The sequence below is a fragment of the Hordeum vulgare genome, chromosome 5H (assembly GCF_904849725.1).
Source record: "Hordeum vulgare subsp. vulgare chromosome 5H, MorexV3_pseudomolecules_assembly, whole genome shotgun sequence".
In the NCBI taxonomy this organism is placed as follows: Eukaryota; Viridiplantae; Streptophyta; class Magnoliopsida; order Poales; family Poaceae; genus Hordeum; species Hordeum vulgare.
The window spans coordinates 270,164,142-270,189,433 of NC_058522.1; the positions used below are offsets into that span (position 1 = coordinate 270,164,142).

General features: G+C 41.0%; 1 protein-coding gene and 2 long non-coding RNA genes across 3 annotated transcripts; all 3 read left to right on the forward strand.

The window, feature by feature from the left end:
- Window positions 1-303: 303 nt before the first annotated feature.
- Window positions 304-672, forward strand: LOC123452338. The gene is made up of 2 exons (XR_006632588.1): window positions 304-373; window positions 609-672. It is a non-coding gene; the product is annotated as an uncharacterized LOC123452338 (long non-coding RNA).
- A 365-nt stretch (window positions 673-1,037) lies between these two features.
- On the forward strand, window positions 1,038-1,347 carry LOC123395109. The gene is made up of 3 exons (XR_006609662.1): window positions 1,038-1,059; window positions 1,147-1,192; window positions 1,288-1,347. It is a non-coding gene; the product is annotated as an uncharacterized LOC123395109 (long non-coding RNA).
- A 10,747-nt stretch (window positions 1,348-12,094) lies between these two features.
- On the forward strand, window positions 12,095-13,699 carry LOC123396590 (protein DETOXIFICATION 44, chloroplastic-like). The gene is made up of 7 exons (XM_045091482.1): window positions 12,095-12,217; window positions 12,446-12,551; window positions 12,756-12,919; window positions 13,001-13,072; window positions 13,176-13,292; window positions 13,378-13,473; window positions 13,559-13,699. Exons 1-7 carry the CDS (start codon window positions 12,095-12,097, stop codon window positions 13,682-13,684), a joined length of 804 nt encoding a protein of 267 aa, XP_044947417.1. The 3' UTR covers window positions 13,685-13,699.
- Window positions 13,700-25,292: the final 11,593 nt, after the last annotated feature.

Here is a 25,292-nt window from a genome sequence, read left to right on the forward strand (position 1 = left end):
TTTAAGATGTGTGACAAAAATAGCTATATTTACCTCGTCAGTAGCTCTATAGCACCAATGCTCAAGTTCAGCTAATCCTGCTTTTACATACTCGCCGTTACTGAATGAGAAGCACTCCCTTCTTAACAGAAGACTCTCTCCCCAGCGAGTTCTCTCTCCCCAGCGAGCTCTCTCTCCGCCGCCGCCCCACCCCAGCCCCTCTCTCCCCGCCGAGCCGAGCCTATTAAATTGCAGAATGCCCATGTTAAATTGCAGAATGATGATGATGACACCTTTTCCTATTAAATTGCAGAATGCCCATATTGAACATAATCTTGGAGTGCAGAAAGGTGGTCATGAACCAAGTTTACGACCTCACCAAGTCACTAAGCAGGTAAACATATGCTACATATGTAAATGGCATTGATTCTACAACAGGCTGCCCAATTTTGTATGTAAGTGGTAAATGACATTATTATTAAACAACAATTACATTTTGACAAGGTCGTTTCCAATACTGTTGCGACACAACTAGCAGATCATAAGTCAGATTCAATAAGTATTAACAATAACTCTTGATTATAGCTGATCGTGTGTCTCCTTTCACATGTGTTCCTATTTAATTGCAGAATGCTAGTGCTGAAAATAGCAAGGCAACCAAGCCATGTGGTCATCACCAAGTCACTAAGCAGGTACCATATAGGCTTGATATCCGGATGACAATGATTTTATAATAGATAGTTGGTCTAATTATTTATGAAATTGTTCTTATTTGCATAAAATGAAATCTTCTCAGGTTCATCAATAATATCTGTTTCATTTCTTGAAAAATAGGATAAAACTGAAGTTGTGTTGTATTCAATGAACTCGAGAAACAAAGACAAGCCGGTGGCCAAAGGAACTTTAGTGAGTAAAGAGAAAACATATGTGGTTGGAGGATACATGCTTGGAGTGCAATACGTTACAGTTCTTGTTCGTGGCTATACATATCTAGCAAATGAGAGACTAGTTAGACCATAAGAAAAATTCGAAACAGTAAAGGATGCTTTTGGTTCTATTATTGCTTGGCCTCGCTCACATGTAAGTATGTTTCCATTCAAGCATTGTGTATGATCAACTTTGCACATGTGTGAAAAGTTATTTATCAAGAATATTTCTAATTTTTAGGTAAAAGTAGTTAAGCCAACCACTCCAGCACAACCACAAAGCATTGGTATGATAGTTTCTTATAATTTCATCAAGAAATCTATTATCTTCCACTTTTCTATAAGCATATGTTCACGTAAACATTGTTCATCTAATTTTCAGGGTGATGATGACTTGAAAAGGGAGTGCATTAAAGGAGCTAGGAGTAGTTGACCAGTTGACCGGTTGTTGATATGAAAAGGAAGTGCATTGGAGGAGTTACGAGCAGTTGATGAATCTACCTTCTAAATGAACAATATTATGCATTATGTATAGATTTTAGATTCGTAGAGAAACATAGTTGTTCTCTATAGGATATTTTCTTATTTACTTGCACAAGCGTCTGTTTCATATGAATGTTTGGTATTATTCAGTTGTAAACTCCACGTACTTTATGTGGAGACATTGTTTCTGCTAATTAATGCATTGGATGTCATTACTGTTGTTGCTATGCATGTGCAGCCATGACATTATACAATAACTGAATTTGAAATGATGAAATATATTCAAAATAAATCAATTACCATTTGAAGTAAAATATTACATTTGTATACAGAAGTTTAAGTATATATGTAGAGAAGAGTATAAGAGGCGAATGATGGTTAATGGTAGAGATGGTATGAATTTGAAATGGTGAAACAAATTCGAAATAAATTGAATAATATTTGAAGTAAAATATTCCATTTGCACAAAAAGGCTTATGTATATTTAGAGACGATTATAAGAGACGAATGAAACATGTCTATGTGTAGAGACGTAATACGAGCATGCCTAATATAACGTCTCTACATGTAGACACGATTTTCAACGTCCCTAGAAAGCATCTCATGCCATGTAAGACACGCTTGGCAAGCGTGTCTACATGATTGAGACGGTCCGTGGGGATACGCTCCAAGGACGCTTTACTATAACGGCTCTATAGTTGGCTAGAGATGAAACAACACGTCCCTACGTATCAAATTGAGCGTGCCTAGTGACCTGTTTTGTTGTAGTGTACTGATAATTACCTTTTGTTTGACCCAAGAGATGAAACCGGGATAGATGCCTCCATGCTTTTTCCGAAAGCTCATACTGTTCGACGGAATCATTCTGGATCACCGCTCCATCTGAGAATTTGGCGATGTATCGGATGTATGAAATATATGGGAATAAGAGCAGTTCAAAGGAATTAGAAGTTATAGAAAAATGTGCCAAGAACTTACTGATGTACGACCGCACTTCTGTTAGGTTGTTGAAGATATACAACGAATGTTTCGCCATTCTTCGACATCCAACGTTATTGGTTTCGAAGCACCGGTTGGTGCGAGCTTCCCTTTGAACAGGCTGAGGTTGGATCCACCTTTTTTAGGGTCTGCATCATTGTACCGAGGCTTCAGATTATGCAAATGATGATTTTTGTCTTCGTAGTGTGCTATCACAAAGTTTTCCACCTCCTTAGTAATGAATGCCTCACCATTGATGCTTCAATTCTATGCTTATATTTACATTTAGCTCGAAGCGTCTTCTGCATCCTCTCACTTGCATAGCACCAACGATTTTTCATGGGCCCACCCAATCTTGCATCGGTCGGTAGACGTAAAATCAAATGTTGCATTGGATTAAAGAAGCCCGGCGGAAAGATCTTCTCTAACTTGCACAACAACTCCGGTGCAAGCTCCTCCATGTCATCTACCACGCCAGGCGACAATTCTTTCGCACAAAGAACACGGAAGAAATAGCTCAGCTCCGCCAGTACTAGCCATTCATCCTCAGGAATAAAGCCACGTAACATCACCGGCATTACCCGCTCAAGCCATATGTGCCAATCATGACTCTTGAGACCAAAGATTTTTAATTTTTCAAGACTCGCTCCCCTCTTTAGATTCGTTGCATACCCATCGGGGAACATCAAGTGCATTTTGACCCACAAGATAATTTCCCTCATAGCTGGCCTTCCAAGATTGAACCAGGCCTTTGGCTTCGACCACTTCTTCTTTCCTTTGCCTTCTCGCATGTTTTGTAACGGTCTGTGACATAATGTCTATTGATCGACTCTAGCCTTAGTATTATCTTTTGTCTTCCCATCTATGTCGAATAATGTACCAAAAATAGCCTCTCCAATATTCTTTTCAGTATGCATCATGTCGATATTGTGTGGAAGAAGGAAGTCTTTGAAGTAAGGCAGATCCCACGATCATGGCTTGTGAGTACAGGCGTGTTTTGAATTATACCCCTTGAAATACCCTGGATGCTCTGGATCAGGCTCAAGGGCGTTTAACTGATCTAGGATCTGTTGCCCTCTCAACGCAGGTGGTGCCAAGTTTTTGACAACATTACCTTCAGTAAAGTTCTTCTTGTCTTTTCTAATCTGATGGTCAGGATCGAGGAACTGTCTATGCAAGTCGAAGCAAGAATACTTCCAACCCTCCCGCAACCAATGAAACTGAAGAGCTGCCTTGCATGTGGGGCACGGGAACCTTCCATGCACACACCATCCAAAGAATAGCGCATACGGTGGCAAGTCATGCATAGGGTACATGTACCACACATGCATTTTGAAGTTTTCTTTTCTAGCGGCATCGTATATCTTGACCCCATTATCCCAAGCTTCTTGCAATTCATCCTTAAGCGGCTGCATATACACATTTATATTCTTCCCCGGATAATTGGACCCCGGAATTACCAATGTCAGAAATATGTTATTTCTTTGCATAATCTGCCCGGGGGGGGGAGATTGAGTGGAATGACAAATACAGGCCAACTACTGTATTGGGTTGCCATCATGCCGAAGGGATTAAAACCATCTGTGGCGATGCAGACTCGAGGATACCTTAGATCTGCCGCTTTATCCTAATGCAATCCATCGAAATGTTTCCACGCTTCCCCATCTGATGTGTGTACCGCCATCTTATTCCCATCCGCATCTAGTTCGGTTCTTTTGCCCATTTTATGCCATGTCATCTATCTGGCTTTCGCTTCGACCATGGAAAGACGTTGAAGCCTTGGTATGATTGGCATATACCGAAGAACACTAACTGCAATTTTGGTCTGCCTCTTCTCACCCATACCGTTGTCTACCACAAGATACCTGCAAGACTCGCAATTGGGACAATAGTCTAAGTGTGCATACTCCTTCATTCATAAGACACATCCTTTCTCACATGCATCTATCTTCTCATAGGGAATCTTAAATACACGAAGTATTTTGTCCGACTGGTACAGGTTTGAAGGCATGACATGGCCTTTGGGTAGAAAGCGTCCAAATAGTGTCATCATCGCGTCGTAGCATTCTCTTCCCAAGTTGAACTGAGCCTTGAGAGCCATTACTTGTGCAATGGCATCCAGCAGACAAAGCTCGATGTGCTCGTGGAGAGGATGTTTTGAAGACTCCAATATTTCATAGAAGGCCTTTGCAGATTCCTCCATCTCATCTTCTGAATCCCGAGCATCATCAAAGTCTTGCACCATGTCTACGATCCCGGTACCATGCTCGTCGGTGCGACGACGAACCACCTCAGCTCTAGTGCGTTGTATAGACTCACCATGAAATGTCCAAACCATATAATTAGGCTTAAAACACCTCCTCTATAGGTGTTTAATCATTACAGCCTCTGTCCTCTTTTTATAGTTGACGCATTCAGGACAAGGGCACCAGTTTGTTTCCTGGCCATTTGCAAATGCGGCTTTCACAAACTCCTTGGCTTTTAGAAACCATTCTTTCGTCCTTTCTCACTAGGAAGACCGGTGTACATCCACGCACGATCACACATCTTGCCTAGTTACCAAACACACAAGAAATATATTTATATATAATTCAGCATATATATTCATTAGTTAATCAAGTTCACCAATTTTCTTATGTCTATGCAACCTACACGCTAATAGGTAAAGATAGGTCCTAATCCCACCCGAGGATGAGTAGATTGGGTTCATTTTCCCATGCTCTGCTCCGGATGATACACGTCTCCGCAATAAACATAGAGGATGTGTATCCGGAGAACAACAGGGAGGCATTGACGAAATTATGCATCGGATCCGGAACAAAGCATATGGGAAAACGAACCCAATCTACACATACTCGGGCTGTCCATGGATAACGTTGGATAATTCGGAAGAATCACGGTTATAAATATATGCAAATGCATGCATATTTTTAAATGTAACCCTTTCGAACGGGATATGCATACTAGTCACGCATACTGATAAATTAATTTAATTACCTATATCTAGCAAGTTTCATCCGAAGACCGACCCAAATGGAATGAAGGGGCGAGGAGGAGATGACATTTGTACTCACCCACGAATGCAGGGGCGCAGCTCGTAGAACGGAGGTCTTCGCACAGCAGACCTCACAGCGACGAGACAACTGTCATATGTAAATCCACCCGATCAACACAAATTTTTTGTGTTCATTAATAAAATCAAAAAATATACGACCTAACACAAATATATGACCTACAAAAATGAGTCAGAAAGGTTGTGGCCTGCTGCTAGGGCATATGGGTCGGATGAATATAACCATCACATGGCTAAGGTGTTTGCATCATCTGATAAGGTGTTTCCTTACCTTAGGGATTAGCACAATCTGCTCTCGATGAGGTGCATGTTCAACCCGGACATAAAGTGTGACTATATAAACAACAATCTTGCCGAGTGCTTTAATGCTTGGGTGCGGAATATCAAGGACTTGCCTATTGTTCAGCTAGTTGACAAGATAAGAGAAATGATTATGGACATATTTAGAAAGAGAATAATGATTGGAGAAAGATTTTAAGGGAAAATTCTACCATTTGTCATACACCAATTGTTCAAGCAATGGTGGGAAGGTGGATCAAGGAAGGGGACTTTGAACAAATGCAAAAAATGTGGAGAGGTAGGCGATAGAGAAGTTGGTTGTCCTACAAATGGAACAAAGAAAAGGTAAAAACAATTACTTGCTTCTGTCAAGTTCTAACGCCATAGTTGATTTACATGAACATGTTGTAATTTCTTCTTCTCATAGGAAAAGTCGGGGTAAACATAATGCATCTCCATGGTTTGATGTCTCGGTTAGCAATGCAGTCCCATCTACACCAACTAAGAGCAACATTGTCACTAGGAGCCAAACTACAACTCAAGCTGCTACTCCACCCCTGAATTCTCCAGCAAAAGGGAAGAAGAAGAAAACGAATCCAAAGAAGAAGAAATTAAGTGAATTGTGATCTTGTTTGTGGCTGTCATTGAACTCCCTTCTATTGATGTGTATGTGAGGTGAAAAAAGGAAGCCGCACTCAATTGTCAATCCATAGCTAACTAACCTAATAAACTAAACCGCAGCCGCACTCATTTGTCAATCCATTTTTGGTTTGAAACATTAGCTAAACCAAAGCCGCACTCATTTGTCAATCCATAGCTAAACATAGGTAACTAACCTAATAAACTAAAAAAACTAACCTAACTAATTTAACATAAATAAAAAAAGGAAAAACAAAATAAAAATAGGGGCGGCCGGCCGACGGCGGGGGGGGGGGGGGGGGGCTCACCAGCGGGGGCGACTGGGGCGTCGTGGGCGCCGGGGACGATGGGGTAGTGGGGCGGTGGGGCGGCGGGGCGGCGGGGAGGATGGGCGTGACGGTGGTTGTGGGGCAGCGGTGCGACGGGGGCGGTGGGCGCGTTGGGGGCGGCGGGGCGCCGGGGGCGGTGGGGCGGCGACGTGATAGGGCTGGTGGGGCGACGACCGCGGTGGCCGCGGGGGTGGCGGCGGTGGGCGTTTGGGAGAGTGGGGAGTGGGAATGGGAGTGTGTGAGTGAGACAAAGGGACTGGGGTGGGGGCGGGACGGCCGTTAGTACCCGTTAGGGCATTGCCGTCTGCTTCAGGACCCTTTGTCGTCCGCTAGCACACGACAAATAAGATGCCAAATTTAACCTACCCACCCTGCGGTCAGGTGGGGCCCAACTGTCACTTTGCCGTCTGTTGTGCGTCTCTTTGCTGTTTGCGTGTTGACGGCAAAGATACACTGATGGCAAAGAACCTCTGTGCCATCTGCCTGGTCTTTGCCGTCAGCTTTATGGCAGCAGACAGCAAAGACTCTCTTTGCCATCTGCCAGCCGGCGGCAAAGATCTGGCACACGGCAAATAATTGAATTCCAGTAGTGTTTCCATAATTGCAAGCCTCTTCGGTACCATGCATTGCCCATTCTCACCTCGAGGATCGATGGAGTCTTCGCCAGTGCATCCAAACCCCATGATATGATACACTCTATCACACATAAGGCACCATCTTCCTCAAAACAACCACCATACCTACATATCATGGCATTTTCATAGCCATTTCGAGATATATTTCCATGCAACTTCCACCGTACTATCACATGACTTGTGTGTTCATCATCATATTGCTTTGCATGATTAGCTGACATAGTATTTTTGGAAGCCACTATTCATCATTAGCTACATGTTATGCTAGATCATTGCACATCCTGGTATACTACTAGAGGCATTCATATAGAGTCATCCTGTATAGCAGTTTTCATATCAAGTTGTTAGTAAAAAAAGGTTGATGATTATCATTCTTAGGGAAGTGTCTCAGTGAGTAGAGGATGATGGAGGCTATGATTCCCCAACAAGTCAGGATAAGACCCTGAACAAAAAGAAAAGAAAAAAGGAATAAAGAAAAAAAATGAAAAATGATAGAAAAAGAGAGAAGGGGCAGTTCTACTATATTTTTCCACACTTGTGGTTAGAGGGAGCACGTTCTTCATAGAGAGAGTCTCATGAGTTGTCAGTTTCATATGCTAGCGGGATTTTTTCATTATAGAACTTGGATTATATATTAAGATGACGGGCTCACTCAAATGCTCGAGGTGTTCATGATCAAGCAAGTTGGATGCACGCCCACTTAGCTCCCGTTGATCTTTCATACACTTATAGCTGTAGTGCATCTGTTGCATGGCAATCCCTACTTCTTACATCGATATCCATTGATGGCCATCTCCATAGCCTATTGGTTCACCTAGTTGACGTGAGACCTTGTTTCCACTTTTACTCCTTTTGATCCCTACCACCATACTGTATTCCACCCATATGCCATATCCATGGTTGTAACACCCAAGATGCGATCCTATCCTTATTTTGGCACAAGGGCCTCGACAGGTATAGAAGCGCATCTCGTCATTTTGCAAAAATGGATATCATTACAAGTACATGTACTGAAGAGAATAGTATATGGAATTGGCCTACACTCGCCACAAGCTACATCAAGACCACATCAGTACATCAGCGTACAGTCATCATGTAGAAGACCAGGGTCCGACTATGGACGAAAACAAACGATCAAAGAACGACGTCCATCCTTGCTATCCCATGCTGCTAGCCTGGAACCAATCATAGAATGATGAAGAAGGAGAAGAAGAAGAAACTCCAAAGAGAACAATCATCGCACTCATGTCAAGTATTGCTTTACGTGTACCTGCAACTGTTGTTGTAATAATCTATAAGCCACAGGGACTCAGCAATCTCATTTCCAAAGGTATCAAGACTAGCAAAGCTTAATGGGTGAGGTATGGTTAAGTGGTGAGGCTGCACCAAGCGACTTAGCATTTATTTGAGGTGGCTAACTTACGAGTACAAGAATAGAAGGGGGATGATCTACACATAACAGGCGTGACTAATGATGATCAAATGAATAATCCTGAACACCTACTTACGTCAGACGTAACCCCACCATGTCCTCTTCCGGATATAGAACTCACGAGAAGAGATAGTCAAGGTTACGCACACAGTTGGCAAGTTTAATTAAATTTACTTCAAGTTATCAAGAACCAGATGTTAAATAAAGTTTCAAAGTTTGCCACATAACCGCGGGCAAGGTTTTGTCAAAGATTTAACCCTGTAGTGGTGCTCCAACTAGTCCATCACAAAGTACCACAAGCTGCACAAATACCCTCGACCACAAATCTCGTGATCTCCTTACTGGAAAACCTCAACTCTCAGATAGACCAAACCATCACCGGAATCCCGATGCACAAGATGCTCGAGAAAGGTAAAACAAGTCCGGCAAGGCCACCCCACGTGTCGACGATCCCGATAGGAGCCGCGTATCTCATTCTCAGGGCACATTCAGATGAGCGCAGCGTACAGTGGACTAATAGAAATCACCCGAGTTGCCTCGGGTTGCCCTGCACATGACTCTGTTTAGGACCAACACCATCAGCACTGGCCTTCCTTGTATTATGTTGAATTACTCCTGGGTAGAGCTAACTCCCTATGCAGGAATTAGTTATCAGAATTATTATGTTGGGAAAATATAGTACCAATGTTGGGCCTTGCTAGACCAATTTTATCCCAAAACAAAAGTCAAGGGGGTCCCCATAACAACCGCAAGCATGTTAGGAGCGCTCATTTATGCAACATAACACCGGTAGCCGAAACTAAGGTGGCAAAGATAGAACAAAACACCAGGCTAGAAGGCCAGGCCTTCCACCTTTTACCAAGTATATAGGTGCATTAAATTTATTAGCAATAATATGGTGATACAACAGGAAACCCATGTATTCACATGGAAGCAATTGCACCTACAACCACTACAAGGAATACGGTCTATTGCAACAAAATTTATTTCTACAACAATCTTTCGTGGCAATAAAACGCTATATTACCACAAACTTTCAGTTCGTGGTAATATGCCGTACATATTGCCACTTTTTAGTTTTGTTGCTCTAAGTACTCCGTTTTGTTGCAATAGAAATCGTGTATTGCCACAAACTGGATCGCCATTGTAATATGGCAGTGATATTGCAACAAATAAGTTTTTTTGCGGGAATTAGTCGTTTTGTTGCAATAGAGCCTTAGGTAATGCAACAAAGTAAATCTTTGTGGTAATATTCTGGCGCATATTGCAACAATTTCGAAGTGAGGCACTAGACATAGACATTGTTGCAAACAAATGGCTTTGTATTGCGACAAAACATGTATTGGTTGTAATAGGACGATGTTTTGCCTCACCTTCATTGTGTTGCAATAACTATTATATATTGCGACAAATTGTGCAATCATGGTAATATCTACAACATGTTGCAACAATCCCTAGTGATGCAAAAAAGGAGCAATAGAACATCTCTGCATTTTCGTCTTAATTACAGACATATAATTAATATTCGGATTTATAGATATTAAGTGAAGTTTTTTGCAAGTTTTAAGTAGGAATTAAAGTATTTATTAATTGCATAAATTTTAATTAAACAAACAATGAACAAAGTTTACAAATGGATATAACACAATTTCTGCTAAAAATATCAATTTTATTTTTCTGATAGGAATGCATATCTATCTATTATATTATTATTAAAACAATAGAAAAGTAACGATGGAGATTAACCAGTCAGCTCAAGAGATATGTGTACAAGGAGATGGAATCTAATTTTGTAGCGCACTACGTAGCGGCGCCGCACGGCCGACTTCCAGTGCGGCGGCTCGCTAACCGCCCAGTTCAACACACCCGCGCGAGAAAAAGTCATGGCAGCATCTCCAAATCTCTTGACCTATTGTCTGCTACGGGCTGAAAAGCAAATCTACAGTAGGATTGACTCTCAAAGAAAAATCTGAAGCAGGGTTGGTCCTAGAGAGATGCTACTTGTATTAAATGCTAGTGTACTTGCTTGATGATGGCGCACACTGCCCCATCTCTTGGAATTTTTATATGTGGTAGCCAACTTGCAATGGTTTGATGTCCATGAAAAAGTATCACCTGAAAAATAGTTTCTGGCTTGATGTCCATGAAAAAATATCACTTGAAAAATAGTTTCTCGGAGATTTAAATGTATAATTGTCATATTTTAGGGATGCATTTACCACAAATTTAAGGTACAATTGTCAGATTTTCAGTTTGTGGTTTGTTAGATATTTGTGGTAGACTTGCCAAAGTTTCATTGGTGTGTTTTGATACAGTTTCCAGTTTTCTATGGTAATGATCAAATTATTTGACGTAGCTACCAGGTTGTTTTGATAGTTACTACAATTTCACATGCAACTGCCAAATTCTTTGATGTAACTACCGAGTTTTCCAAAAGTAAATTGTCATTTTTTTTATGCAGCTACCAAATTGGTCTGGTACGGTTACCGGGTTGTTTGAAAGCAATTGCCAAATTTCTTGATTTTAGTTACCAAGCTGTTTTCATACACTTACCAACCTTTTTCGTGAGCAATTGCCAGATTGTTCTATGTCACTATCATGTTGTTTTTACAATAATTTTCCATATTTCTAGACAATTTTTAGGCTCTTTAAAAACAGAGTCACTTGTTTACCAAACGGTTCTCAAATTTGGTTATTGTGTATGTACTCTCGATCAATAGAGATTCATGCACAAAAGTTAGTGGCTATCAAGTTGTCCGGCACTACTAAGCGCATTTTTCATATAAGCCGTTTTAAAAATTTTGTGTCCACCTGCCAAACTGATTACGTTGTTATCAAGCTCAATCATGCAGATTATCACATGTTTTGTTTCATAAATTGTACATGTAGCAATACATATGCAAGGATGTGTTGGCAAAAACATGCGATTTTACTACTTTATCATGTCCCAAACTCCCAGTATAATGGACCAGTGCATTGTATGTCAGCAGGGCTGCGGGGGAGAAAAAATAAGGCTCTTAATCACAAGCGTCTGTGTGGAATGGGACGTGCGCGTGCTGCCGCCGCATGAGAAAGCAACAATGCAGCGTGCGCATAATAGATTCCCCCTTTAATTTTTTTCTACACGGACAATTTAGGTTTTTTTTCCTAATCGTTGTATAGGCGCAATGCCCACACTCTCTCCGCACTCCACTTCACTTATTACCCATTCCCCTCCCTCACTCTCTCCGCCAAATCCCTAGCAGCAGAGTCCACCACCGACGGGAGAGCTCACCACCGATAGGAGAGCCCACCGTCGACGGGAGGGAGCGGGATTGGGGGTGCGCAACAAGTGCATCGGCATGGGAGACCGCACGCCGCGCTCGGCCGAGGGAGTGGGGGGAGCAAGGAAGTTTGCTCTACACGCGGGGGTTGTGGGCCGACGGAGATCCAAGTCGTCTCCGCCGCATCCACGGAAACCACAGGTCAGCTTTTCTCCGGCGACCTGATGCTAGCCATTTCCCCCTCCCTCCTACATGTTTCTCTGGGATACGAGCATGACGGGGAGGTGGATTCGGTTTGGGAGCAAATTGGAACAAAATCGAGGGAAAATCGAGAGTGGGGAGGAAAAATCGCAGTCATAGTTGGTATGTTGAAGCCATTATGAGATATTTACTTTTTTTGCTTCCTCCTGTTATTATCAATATTTGTAGGCTGCGTACTTGGCGGCATTCATCCTCCTATGGAAGCTGAATAACGAACTAGTTCTGTTCTCATGGAATGTCATTGGCGATGACATTATCCGCTACCTGAAATCTGGTTGGCCCATATCCCTCATTTTCATTTACTAAGACTTCACAAAATAGCGCTTTTGCTTCCTTGTGAGAATTATTTGGTCTATACAGAAAGACAAGAGGATATTCATGAATTGAACTCCGCTTAGTAATCATCCAATTAAGCATTCCTTAAATGTTGCTGCAACATACCTGTATGATAGCCACTCTAACTTTACTGTTTTTCTAGGTGCTTTGCTAATTGCCAAGACCATCGCTGTAATCCTTCCATTATGGCTGTCGACATCCCTGGCCGCAAGACAAGGGCCTGTTCCAATGGCTGGCTATGAGATAAGCCTGCAAGTCTGGCTAACAATTTCTCTACTTAATGATGCACTGGCTCTTGCTGGTCAGGTCTGTACATTTACAGGAACAGGCATTTAATCTCTAGCTCGATACCTTCATATGTTCTGAAGTATCTATAACTTAATGCAGGCTCTACTTGCAAGTGAATATGCGAAAGGGAACTACAAGCAGGCCCGCTTGGTTTTGTACAGAGTTCTGCAGGTTAAGAAGATATTATATTCACTCACAATTGCTTGTTAACTTTCTCATCTTCCTTAGCTTTACTGAACAATCATACGCTGACGATGCATCTATTTTCCTGTAGATTGGAGGTGTCACTGGTCTTGCACTTGCTGCGACCTTGTTCCTTGGGTTTGGATATTTGACCTTGCTATTTATAGATGATCCAGCAGTTCTAGATATTGCGCAGTATGGAGTCTGGGTAAGGAGAATTATAAGAAGTCAATACTTTGTTTATCAAGTTTCAGTGATCTTATATTCACTGAATGAATGTGGAATTATTGCAGTTTGTCACTATTACTCAGCCGATAAATGCTATTGCTTTTGTGTTTGATGGGCTCTACTACGGTGTTTCTGACTTCGGCTATGCCACATACTCCACGGTGCTGTTTCTATCCCGCTACTGGTGTTACCGATTATAGCTCCACCGTTTTCATCTTAACAATGTCGATGTATTGGCCATTTTAGCTTTTTGCCGGGGTCGTCTCCTCATCCTTCCTCCTTGTCGTTGCTCCGAGCTTTGGTCTTGGTGGTGGATGGGCTGGTCTTACTCTTTTTATGGATCTGCGAGCAATTGCCGGGTTCTGGAGGTAATTCCCTTGCTCTTGTTTCGGTAGGAATTGTTTTAAGATCATGGCACTGCATGGCTTTGTTATACCAAGTTCCAGACCAGGAATATTACAGTTTTTTTGAATACCATAGTTTTAATTACTTTGAGCTGTTTGGCTATGAGTGAAAACTGTGGTATTAATACTTTGCTACCAAACATAGCCTTACAGTTCAGTAAACGCGCTTCCATAATTGATATCTTAATTTTTTTTAGGGGATCCTATATCTCATTCAGTTAAGCCCTGTGTCCAAAATGCAACGAGCTCATTTTCTGTTAAATCGTTCAGTAAGATATGCAGCCGCCGGAGCACGAGGAGGAAGGCATTCGTGGTGGCCGGCGCTGGAGCAGCACCCGATACGTCTTCGCCTACTCCGTTTTCGCCTCCCTCAACTCCGTGCTCCTCGGATACGGTACGTCCTTCTCCCAATCTCCGGCCGCCGTCGTCCCCGATGCAGATTTCATTTCGCTTCGGCCATAAGAATTTCTTGGCAATCGTAACAGGGCATGGCAACTTGATTGCTTCTTGTTGAATCAATCGCGTACTATAAGTCCCTACAACAAGACCTACTGTAAGATATGTGAGAAATTTAGATAGCTTTTGCTATGACATGACATGGCAAATCAGATAAGAGTAAAGAGTAAAGTGCTACTAATCTGAAGTAGATGTGGAGATTTTGGTGCCGGAAATAGTAAGGACCGGGATCTTCAGAAATGTGCGTCGAATTCCGACCCATGATGCTTATTTCTGCGAGTTGGGGGCCATTATAGATTTATTTCTGCCAGTTGATCTAACATTTTCTATAGAAGGTGACTGGCTAAACTTATTTCTATGTTTGGTACATAGATTTATTTCTATGTTTGTTTCATAAGTGTTTTGCATTCCCTATAGAAGCTGACTGGCTAAACTTATGTTTGGTACACCAACATAGTTTCTTGAGTAGCACTCGTAGGTAACCATAAAAAAAGTTCAGGAATTCATATTCATGGCTTAAACATGTGAAAAGCACCTTACCAAGAGATTTAAGTCTACACAAAGAACCCCTCGTCATCATCCAATTCTTGTTCTCCCAAAGGAGCAATGTGGCCATCATTTACATAAGCCTCATCATCATCCGTATCATCATCAGATTCGAATTGAACATCTTCAAACTCAACAGGTTTTATATTTGTTATGACTGAAACATCAACGCTTGATCCTTCGTCATCATTTCTACTCCAACTAGTGATTTCTTCAGGTAGTGTAATATTTGGCACTGTAATTTCTGCATCTATGAAATCCATTACATCTGCCTCACCACCTTCATCATCTTCAACAGCTTCATCAAGGCCTACACCATTTAAAACAGAAGGAGCAAAAAAATTGCGTGGATTCATTTTAATAGCAGCTGCCCAATCAGGATTCTTCACATCTCTCACATAAAAAAACCTATTGAGCTTGGAGGCCTAGAATGTAAGGGTCCCCCTTGAATCTGACTAGAGTAGTGTCGAGTTCAATAATTCCATATTTGGTGTCCTTCTTATACCCCTTACTCTCAGTTCTATTGGAAGGAGGCACATCAAACCAATCACACTGGAATAGAACAACCTCCTTATCAGGAGGAAAGTCAAGAAATATGATTTTCTTGATCACCCCGTAATAATCAATATTTCCCGTGGTTGCATCGCCCTTAACTATGACGCCACTATTTTGGGTACTCAAATCCTTCTCTATATAGGAATTCCGAAAAAAATATCCATTCAAAATTGTACGGTTGTATACACGAGCTAGGTGATCAGGTCCTTTAGCTAGTGCATAAATAAGACTGCTGACCTTGCCATCATTGTGGAGTTCTGTGATCTATTTCATCGAATAGAATATGTGTGATCTATTTCATCGAATAGAATACGAAAGAAACTTACCCGTCTCTCAAACCATCCAATAAACTCTTCCTTTTGCCGTTTCTGAGGGTTAGGAGAATTGTTACTTGTGAGCTCCTGAAGATGTTCACTTGAAAGAGAAATGATTTTTAGTTCAAAAGAAAATTATTAATGCATATCACGATGTGAAATAAATACACAAGTATGCTTACTCCATCCATGGCGCAGTTTCCTCACAGTTTGTTATTATGAAATGCCTCATTCTATTAATCTTAGCCAAAGAGAATGATTCACAAACAAAACCTTTCTTGGAGTAATCAACTGTACTCATTATGCTAATCCCTGTTGGTGTTTGATCTGTACCTCCATATTCATGACGTTCGGACTGACTTAGCTTGGTAGGCATTCCATCAAGGAATCGACTGCAAAAAGTCATGCACTCTTCAGGTATGTACCCCTCTGCAATAGAACCTTCTGGTTGAGCCTTGTTACGCACATATCCTTTGAGCGTACGCAAGTATCGCTCAATTGGATACATCCATCTATACAAGACAGGACCTGCCAACCTGGCCTCTTCAGCAAGATGAATTGGAAGATGCATCATAATATCAAAGAATGCTGGTGGAAAGATCATCTCGAACTGACATAGAGTTTCTGGAATTGTTTGGATCAACTTCTCCGAATCTTCATCCCTTAACTCTTTCGAGCATAAATCAGAAAATAATTTACTCAGCTGAAGCAATGGGTTAACAACATGCTCTGGAAAAAGCTTGCGCAATGCAATAGGAAGAAGTTTCTGAAATATAACATGGCAGTCTTGAGTTTTGAGTCCACTAATTTTGCACTTATCGATGACCACACATCGCTTAATGTGTGAAGAATAGCCATCAGGCATCTTAATGCTCTGCAGAAACTTGAGGAGCATTATCTTCTCTTCCTTATTTAAATTGTAGCAACCTTTCTTTATTTCATACTTATGCTTACCGGGCTTTGGATGCTGGTCCTTCCTAATTTTCAAGTCCTCCAAATCAAGACGAGCCTTCACACCATCCTTTGATTTCTTATCCATCTCAAGCAAAGTCCCTAGAATGCTTTCACAAATGTTTTTCTCGATGTGCATAACATCCAAATTGTGCCTAACGAGCAAGTGCTTCCAATATGGGAGCTGGAAAAATACACTTTTCTTCCGCCAGTTATGCCAGCTATTAGTTTCCGGTCATTTTCTCTTATTTGACCGTCCAAACGGTGCATGCTGAATGCTATCAAGCTCCCGCACAACTTGTTCACCAGTAAGTGCCACTGGAGCTTCTCTATTATCTGTCTTGTTGTTGAACAAGCACTTGTTTCGACGCCATTTGTGGGTCCTCGGCAGAAAACGTCGGTGTCCCATGTAGCAATGCTTTCGACCATACTTTAGCCATAAAAAATCTGTATGTTTGTGGCAATACGGGCATGCTAGCTTCCCTTTTGTGCTCCAACCACTCAACATTGCATAAGTTGGGTAGTCATTGATGGTCCATAACAAGCATGCATACATCTGGAAATTTCTTTTAGTTGCAGCATCATATGTGTAAGCACCATCCTTCCATAGAATATTCAGTTCATCAATCAAGGGCTGCAAGTATACATCTATGTTATTTCCTGCTGACTTTGGTCCTGGAATAATCATTGACATAATCCAATTTTTTTGCTTCATGCACATCCAAGGTGGCAAGTTATATGGGATAAGAATGACAGGCCATGTAGTGTGTGATAAACTCATGAGCCCAAAAGGGTTGAATCCATCTGAAGCAAGGCCAAGCCGAACACTGCGAGCATCTTTTGAGAATTTCTTAGAATATTTCTTATCAAAATGTTTCCAGGCCTTTTGAATCTGCAGGATGCCTCACTACGCCATCATCCACCCGACCATCCTTATGCCATTTCATATGTGATGACATAACTTCTGTCATGTACAACCTTTGCAGTCTTCGAATGAGTGGGAAATACCTTAGAACTTTCTGTGGCACTGGCTTCCTTGATTTACGACTTCATGTATTGTCTTCATCACTGGTAGGAGTAGATTTCCATCGAGACACGTGACAGACAGGGCATTCTTCAGCATCAGCATGATCATTACGGAATAGCACACAATCATTAACGCACGCGTGTATCTTCTTGTAATCCAACCCAAGATCTTGGATCACCTTCCTTACTTTTGCGAGATTAGTAGGAATGCAGTGACCCTTTGGCAGCACCTGCGCGAACATCTGCAGAACTAAATCACATGCTCTGTTGGTCATCCCAGACAGGCACTTGATTTGGTAAAGCTTCACAATGAAAGATAGCTTTGTGACATCCTCGCAACCTGGGTACAGCTCTTTTTTTGCCTCTTTCAATGGTTCGAAGAACACCTTGGCTGTTGCATTTGGCTCCTGGTTTCTTCCATCACCGCTGGAATCATCCACATGAATGTCTCTTGTACCTTCATCATGATCTGCATTACTTTCCATGCTCGTGCCCCTTATGAGAGTATGGAGCATGTGTCACATTCCAGCACCATCATCTACATCATCTTCAGTATCAGAATCTTCAGACATGATGCCCTCATCAGGTTGTTCACCATGGTATATCCAGTGAGTGTAGCTCTGATCCATCCCATAGTATAGCAAGTGAGTATGAACCTCCTTTTTATTTCTTTGAGCACTATTCAGATATTTCCTACATGGACATGGTACAGCTGATTTTGGATGAGGACCATCGAAAGCAAAATTCAAGAAATTCTTCATGCCAGTTTGCCACTCGACAGAATCTCTTTCCTTACCATCCAGCTCTTATCTCGTGTCATTTTGCCTTATCTCCGTAAAGCCTGTCCTGTTAAAAAAAACATAGCAATTGCATTAGTACCTGCACTACAATCAATAGAATCACTAGCTGCATCACAAGACAAGACAACAAGGACACAAGACAATAACATTATAGCCTGCTTAAAATCACAAGTGTTGAAGCCTGAATCACAAGTGTAGAAGCCTGAATCACAAGTGTTGAAGCCGGAATCTAAATTTGCTGCACTTTGCTGCACTTGTAATGAAAAATAGTACAGAGGAAAACAGGGAGGGGAATACTCTGAATTTGCTGCACTTTGCTTACTCTGAATTTGCTCCACTTTGCTGCTCTCAGGAGAGGGACGGCTGACCAGGGGAGAGCTTCTGCAGGGCGTTCCAGTAATGCGCACGGGAGTCCCGGGCAGCCGACCAGGATGGCGGAAGAGCCGGAGCAGAGCCGGTTGGCGCGGGAGTTCATACGTCAGGCGATCCAACCATGCGCCCACTGGCAGGATCGACCAGCAGAGATCCAGGGAAGAGAAGGCCGAAAGGCAGAAGGCGCAACCGCGCGCAACTACAGGATGGTACTTTCTTTTGTTTATATTTGTGTCATCATTTCTTACAATCTAATACCTAGTAATACAATAGTTCTTGTATGATGTGGGTTGTAGAAGCTGGTGGGCAGAAGAAGAAAGGGCGAGGTGTTCTAAAAGGTTTCAAAGCATCTAAGAAGCGTTTTGCCAATGGATCTGCAAAGCTAAATATTGCATTCTCTGAAACATTGGGTGGTACAGTTGGATTGAACTATCGTTCATTCAAGGATGACGTGGTAGTCATAATGAAAAGAAAGTTACCACTCATTGGAGTAAGGAGGTGGTCGGACATTCGCCCTACCATCCATCGACTCATTGTTGCAGATATTATAGTGCGTACAATCTTTTCTACATGTGTTATCTTACTTTACTATTGATAATGCAGTGCATATGTATGTTCATTTGATCTATGCTTTACAGGATAGATGGGACCTGGAGAATACACCAGACACAGAAGAAAAGGTACTCAAAATCGCGAAAGAGCGATACAAAGGTTGGCGATCAACTCTAAGCTCCACTTACAAGGCATACAAAACCGATACAGCTAGATTGGCTAATCTATCGGAAGATTTACAACCAGAAGAGTGGGAATGGATGATTCAATACTTTGGCAAAGATTCAAAATTCCAGGTCATCTCTAATACCACGGTTTGTCTACTATGTGTTGAGATGAAATGCCTTGCTTGATTGGTTATATTTGGTTTTTAATGAATTGATAGCAAGGCAGCCAAAAGAACACCGATAACCGTAAGAAACAGAAGACAAAACACAGAATTGGATCAAAATCTTACTCGCAAGTTAGCTTTGAGAAGGTATGAGTCTAACTAATTATTTATGTCTCGCTGCTAAACATGGTTTCATGTTTCAATCTTCTCATTGTTATATCACTTGCAGAGAAACCCGGAAACTGGAGAAGAGCCAGATTGTATTACTTTGTGGGAACTCACCCACACGAAGAATGGAATATGGTCTAACACAGAGTCACGGGATGTTTATGTGAGTACAGTGACTTTTGATATTCTATAGTTATTCAATGATGTGCATTCGACATGCTTCATCATCAGCTAGGGTTATTCATGCGTTGGATCGTGTTATTCTTGTTTCATCTTTTATAGTGTTAAAATAATACCATATTTATAATTGTTCTTTCCATTTTCAGGACAAAGCATGTGCAGAGGTTAAAAACAAAGAGACTGAAACTCAAGGTCCACTTTCATATGAGCAAAGACACAATATTTTCCAGACCACATACAAAGGCACTCTGCAATGCAAGTCATCGCAGCCTCGTGGGTACGGATACATGGCCAAACCATGAACTGGTTCTGAAAGGATTCGTATCCAGATTGAAGAGCAAGCTCGTGCTACAACAGCCTTCCAGCAGCGAAACACTGAGCTCAGCCACCAGGTCAATGATTTACAAGATCAACTACAAGCTGAGCGTGCAAACACACAAGAGATTATTAACTTGGAGCGCGCTGAGAGAGAACAACTTGAGGGGAAGTTAAAAGAAGAGCATGCTGAAAGAGAAAGATTGTTAGAAGCGGAGCGAACATCAATATTGAAATTTGAAAAAAAACATGATGGCAAAGTTTGCAGAATTCAGCAAACAGATTGGAACCCAACAGGTGATTACATGCATATGCTTCAAACCTCTTAAGATTTATGTTGGTTACTTGCATTGTTAAAAGTGCACTTCTATTTACAGGTGTTTACGAACAGGATTGAAAAAGAAAATACTATTTCCAAACTTCCAAAAAACTCTTTTACAGAGACCTTGTCCTAATAAGGTTGCAGGTGCAAGGCCAACTGTTATTTCTTTAAATGCGCTCATACATGCTTCAACAAGAAATTCTCGAATGTTTAAAGCAATTGTAAGTCACAACTTTGCTTCCTCTTCATTTTCACCTACAACGTTATCTATCTATTATATTATTAAGACAATAGAAAAGGAACGGTGAAGATTGAACAATGAAAGCAATACCCATGAGGCCTTGGATATCTTATATGAATTTATTGACATAAAAAATCATGACATGTTACATTAATATATTAAAAGTGTGCATGCATGTACTTATGCAGGACATGTTACATAGTATTCCGAAAGCATAGTATATTGCTTATTATCTAGGGAAAGGTAACTCTAAGGTTTAGATTAAGTTAATTATCTCAGTCGATTGTATATTTGATTATAAAAATATATTTAATAATCTGTTACTTCGTCGATGGTGACATTGAGAATCAACATCGCGTCTGATTTACCCCTCAAAAAATACCCCGTCTCATCTCTAGAGCATGTAAACAAAAACAAAGATAGAACTATTTTATTATTTGAAAAATATGTGATTAATTAGATATTGCTGATTGCTAAGAAAAATAATTAGATGATGTTGACGTCACCCATTATGTGAGAAACACGAATTCTGCACGTACGTGTTTCATGGATTGTTGTCCGTAAGATGACATCAACCTTGCCGGTTAAGTTCTTTCCGCAAGTGTTAAGAAAAGTTCTGTACACCGGTCGTAAACCGATTGATTAGGTGCCTTGTATCTTCTTTTAGAAAGCTATCGCGTATCGTAGACCAACATGTATAGGAATTTTTCTTTGTAAATATGGTTAAACCTTGCACGTGTCAGATTCTTAAAATTGTAAACATTATTGACCATAAAAAGGAAAAGATCTGATTGCTCACATTACGTGTTTTCTTTCCTTGTTTTTTCTGTTTCCTAATTATATTTCTGAAATATTTTCCTTGTGAAGATCGGATGTTTTAAAATCAATATAAGTGTGCCTTCAGGAATCCTTTATTAGTTCAAGTATAGCGTATGTCTCCTGGACACCTTCCCTCAGTCTTACAATGCTCACGATGTGGACATGCACGTGAACAGGAATCATGCATACGTGTACTTTAAAACTAATCCTGATCATTCTTTCAAGCTTTTTTTTACTGTTACATCTTAGTCGTTCGTTTTCTATCGTTTTAAGTATATAATAGATAGAATATTTCACAGATCTTTGGAAAGTAAATATTAGCAGTCACATACTGAGTCCTAGAAAATATCTCATCGAAATGATGTGTCCTTTCTTATTAGGACTAGGTCTCTGTAAAGGAGTTTTTTGGATTATTGCAGTACCATCGATATGATTTTTGAGGTATGTTATACTAGGCTCATTAACTGGATGTTTTTTTTGATTTCTTGATTGCAGGATCCAAATAACTAGATGGACTGGACTCGAGATGACGGAGGATCCAAAAAACTACCTGGACTAGACTCGAGACCACGCACAATTTAGTCTATGACTGGGCCAGTTTCATTTGATGGTTTGCTATGAGAATTATGAGTTTTATGAATCTATTATATGTACGGTTTTGAATAGTGTAATTGAATGCCATATTTTTTTTATGGTTGCAATAGGCTATTACCACGACCCCCTTTTGGTTGCCACATGTTTGCACAACGAAAATTATAGTGTTGCAATAGAGCACTTTATATTGTGGCAATAGCTTTGGCACCACAATTTTTCCCCATGATGTAATAACTGTGTGGCACGACAAAAGCAAGTTTTGTTGAAATAGAGTATCACCACGAAAAGTTTACATTGTCGCGGTAGCTTCTCGCTACAGACATGTTGACGTTGCGATAACTATTTGGTGCCACCAAACTAAGTTTTGTTGAAATACAGTATCACCACGAAATGTGTAAATTGACGCAATAGTTTCTCGCTGCAAACATTTCATCCGTTGCGATACCTTTTTATCACCACCAACATGATTTTGTTGCAATTTCCTGTTACGACGAATGGAATATTTGTTGGGATACGTTAATGCCACACGTGTAGTGGTTCGTGGCAAAATTCCTAATGCCACGAAAATAAGGATTGTTGCCATAGTTTGTTGCCACAATTTACTATTGCCACGAAAGAGTATGCGCCACGAAATGATCGTCGTTGTTATAGGTTCTTGCCACAAATGTCTATCGCCACAAACTACGAGGCGCGACGATTTGTGGCATGTTGCATTAAAACTATCTCCACAAATCAAATTGTGGCATCAGGTAAGTATTGCGACGGGGGAACATGTGGCAACTTCCCGCAATGGATGTTGCAATAGATCACTTTATTGCCATGATAGATTTTTTGTGGCAATAACCTATTACCATGCGTCCAGTCGCAACGGCTACCAACGAATGTCGGTTTGTGGCAATAGGTACTTATCACCACAAATCGTCATGTATTGCGACGAACGATTTCGTTGCAATAGACCGAAATCCTTGTAGTGAACTAGCAACGTTATAAGAAGGCTGAGCGAGCGGTAACATAGCCAATAGTGGTTCGCTGGGTTGTGGAAAGGTTAGAGGCTTTTCATGGCAATGTCGGGAGGCTTATTAAACAAGTGGTAGGCAGCGATACATAGAGAAGAAACTAAACAACTAGCATGGCAATGATAGTAATGGTATCTAGGGAAATGGTCATCTTGCACGTTGGATCTTCAAACTGGAACTGCGCTTGCTCTTCGTGAACGTATGCAAAAGAATCCTAGCACTCGCTATTTGCACCCGTTGCTACCCAAAATAAGTAAGCATCCAATAAACACCAGCAAGTAACATGCTACTAACAATATGACGCATGTGTGGCATGAAAGGAAGCATGGCATTGCTATACTAGTCATCTTTGCATGCAACATTTAAGTTATTAACATTCTGAACAGAACCTCAAGTTAACTTCCTTGAAAATCCATGAATATGGCATAAATGGATGCAACACGAGAAAACTGTGAAAAACATACAAAGAACATCACGAACTGAGTTACGTAACTCTCGGAAAGGACAAAACAAGATACTGAAGGCAACAGAGACAAAACAACAATATACCAGATGATATGGGCATTCCCATGGCATTCAAAGGTTGCCACTGGACTAAGCATAAAATTCCAAGTGGAGTAGACCTAAGATTAAGGCACTTCTATCAAGCACAATTCACACAAAGCCCAATACAAAATAGTTAGCAATCTACCCACTAAGAGCAACATACCACTTTCTTCAAAAGAATTCTAGTAGCTACATCCATCCAACCAATTCAACCAAGGCATGATATTGAAGCTATCAAATAGTACAACAACTTCTAACCAACAACAATATAGCTAGGTGCATGAATTAATGGCAACCAATCTCTAAACATGGAAAAAATTATAACACTTCAGGACTAAGTCAAAATCACAAATTTTTACTCGCAATTTATAACCTAAAGCATATTGACTACAATTCTATAGCAAATCTAATGGCATAAAATTGAATTGGGTGATAGACGACAGCACATACTACAAAACACTAGCAATAAGTTCGGGCAAAATCCCCACACAAAACTTGCTAGCATCAACTTAACACGGCAAAAAAATAATCAGAGAATCTCAGACTTAGTCAAGATCAGAGATTTTGACTAGATGCAATTTCCAGCTACATAGCTACTTTGAGAGTGAAGGAAACTATGATGCAAGGTCCAATGCTTAGTCAACATCACATAATTTGACTAGATGCAATTTCTAGCAACATAGCTACTTTGAGAGTGAATGAAACTATGATGTGAGGTCCTATTGACAAACTCGTGGCACCTAGTTGTAGAGGCGTTCAATCACTACAATCATGTCATTTGAGAAAACTCTAAGGAGCAACATAACCATGGGAACCATCAACACAAGGGGGGAAGAAAATTAATAGTCTCAACACTTTGAAAAATTCTAGCATGTGATTCTACAACAAACTCTTAGCTACTTAACAGCAAGGTGACCACTCATCTACAAGACTAACATGTCAAACAAAATTACCGGGCCCGGTACCCACAAAATGCTAGAACTTTCATGTTGACACAACCTCCAAGACATGCACAACATAATTACTAAAAAAGTGAGAAAATACAACCTCATCACAAAATGACAGTTTTGCAAACTTGCTCGGAAGTAAAATCCAATGCCACAGTTGAATCCCCTGGGTCTTTCTACCCCAAAAGCATATAGCATACTCATATGTTCAACAAACAAAATACTCCCAAAACGGAAAAGAAAATGCACCTAAAATCCTAATTCACTTAAGTGTCACATCAAACCCAAAACAGAATATGCCAAATATGGCAATTTCCATATCTGGACACTTTCCAGAAATGGAAATTCCTACAGTGCACACAAATAACACAGAAGAAAAAAATAAAATGCAGGGGGTCCCAGTGGCATAGAGCCAGGGCCCCAAGAGGGTGACATGTGCGCCACATGGCCCACTGTAGTGTTTAGGCATGCAACAGCCAAACAGGGAAAGGGAAAAAATGAATTAATCGTGCGCGGCGGTGGTGA

Excerpts from the sequence above, each read along its gene's own strand:
- LOC123396590 (XM_045091482.1), top strand. The coding sequence starts at position 12,095 with ATGGGAGACCGCACGCCGCGCTCGGCCGAGGGAGTGGGGGGAGCAAGG. Across the intron at positions 12,552-12,755 it reads TATCCGCTACCTGAAATCTG|GTGCTTTGCTAATTGCCAAG; the intron begins GTTGGCCCATAT and ends CTGTTTTTCTAG. Across the intron at positions 13,073-13,175 it reads TTTTGTACAGAGTTCTGCAG|ATTGGAGGTGTCACTGGTCT; the intron begins GTTAAGAAGATA and ends ATTTTCCTGTAG.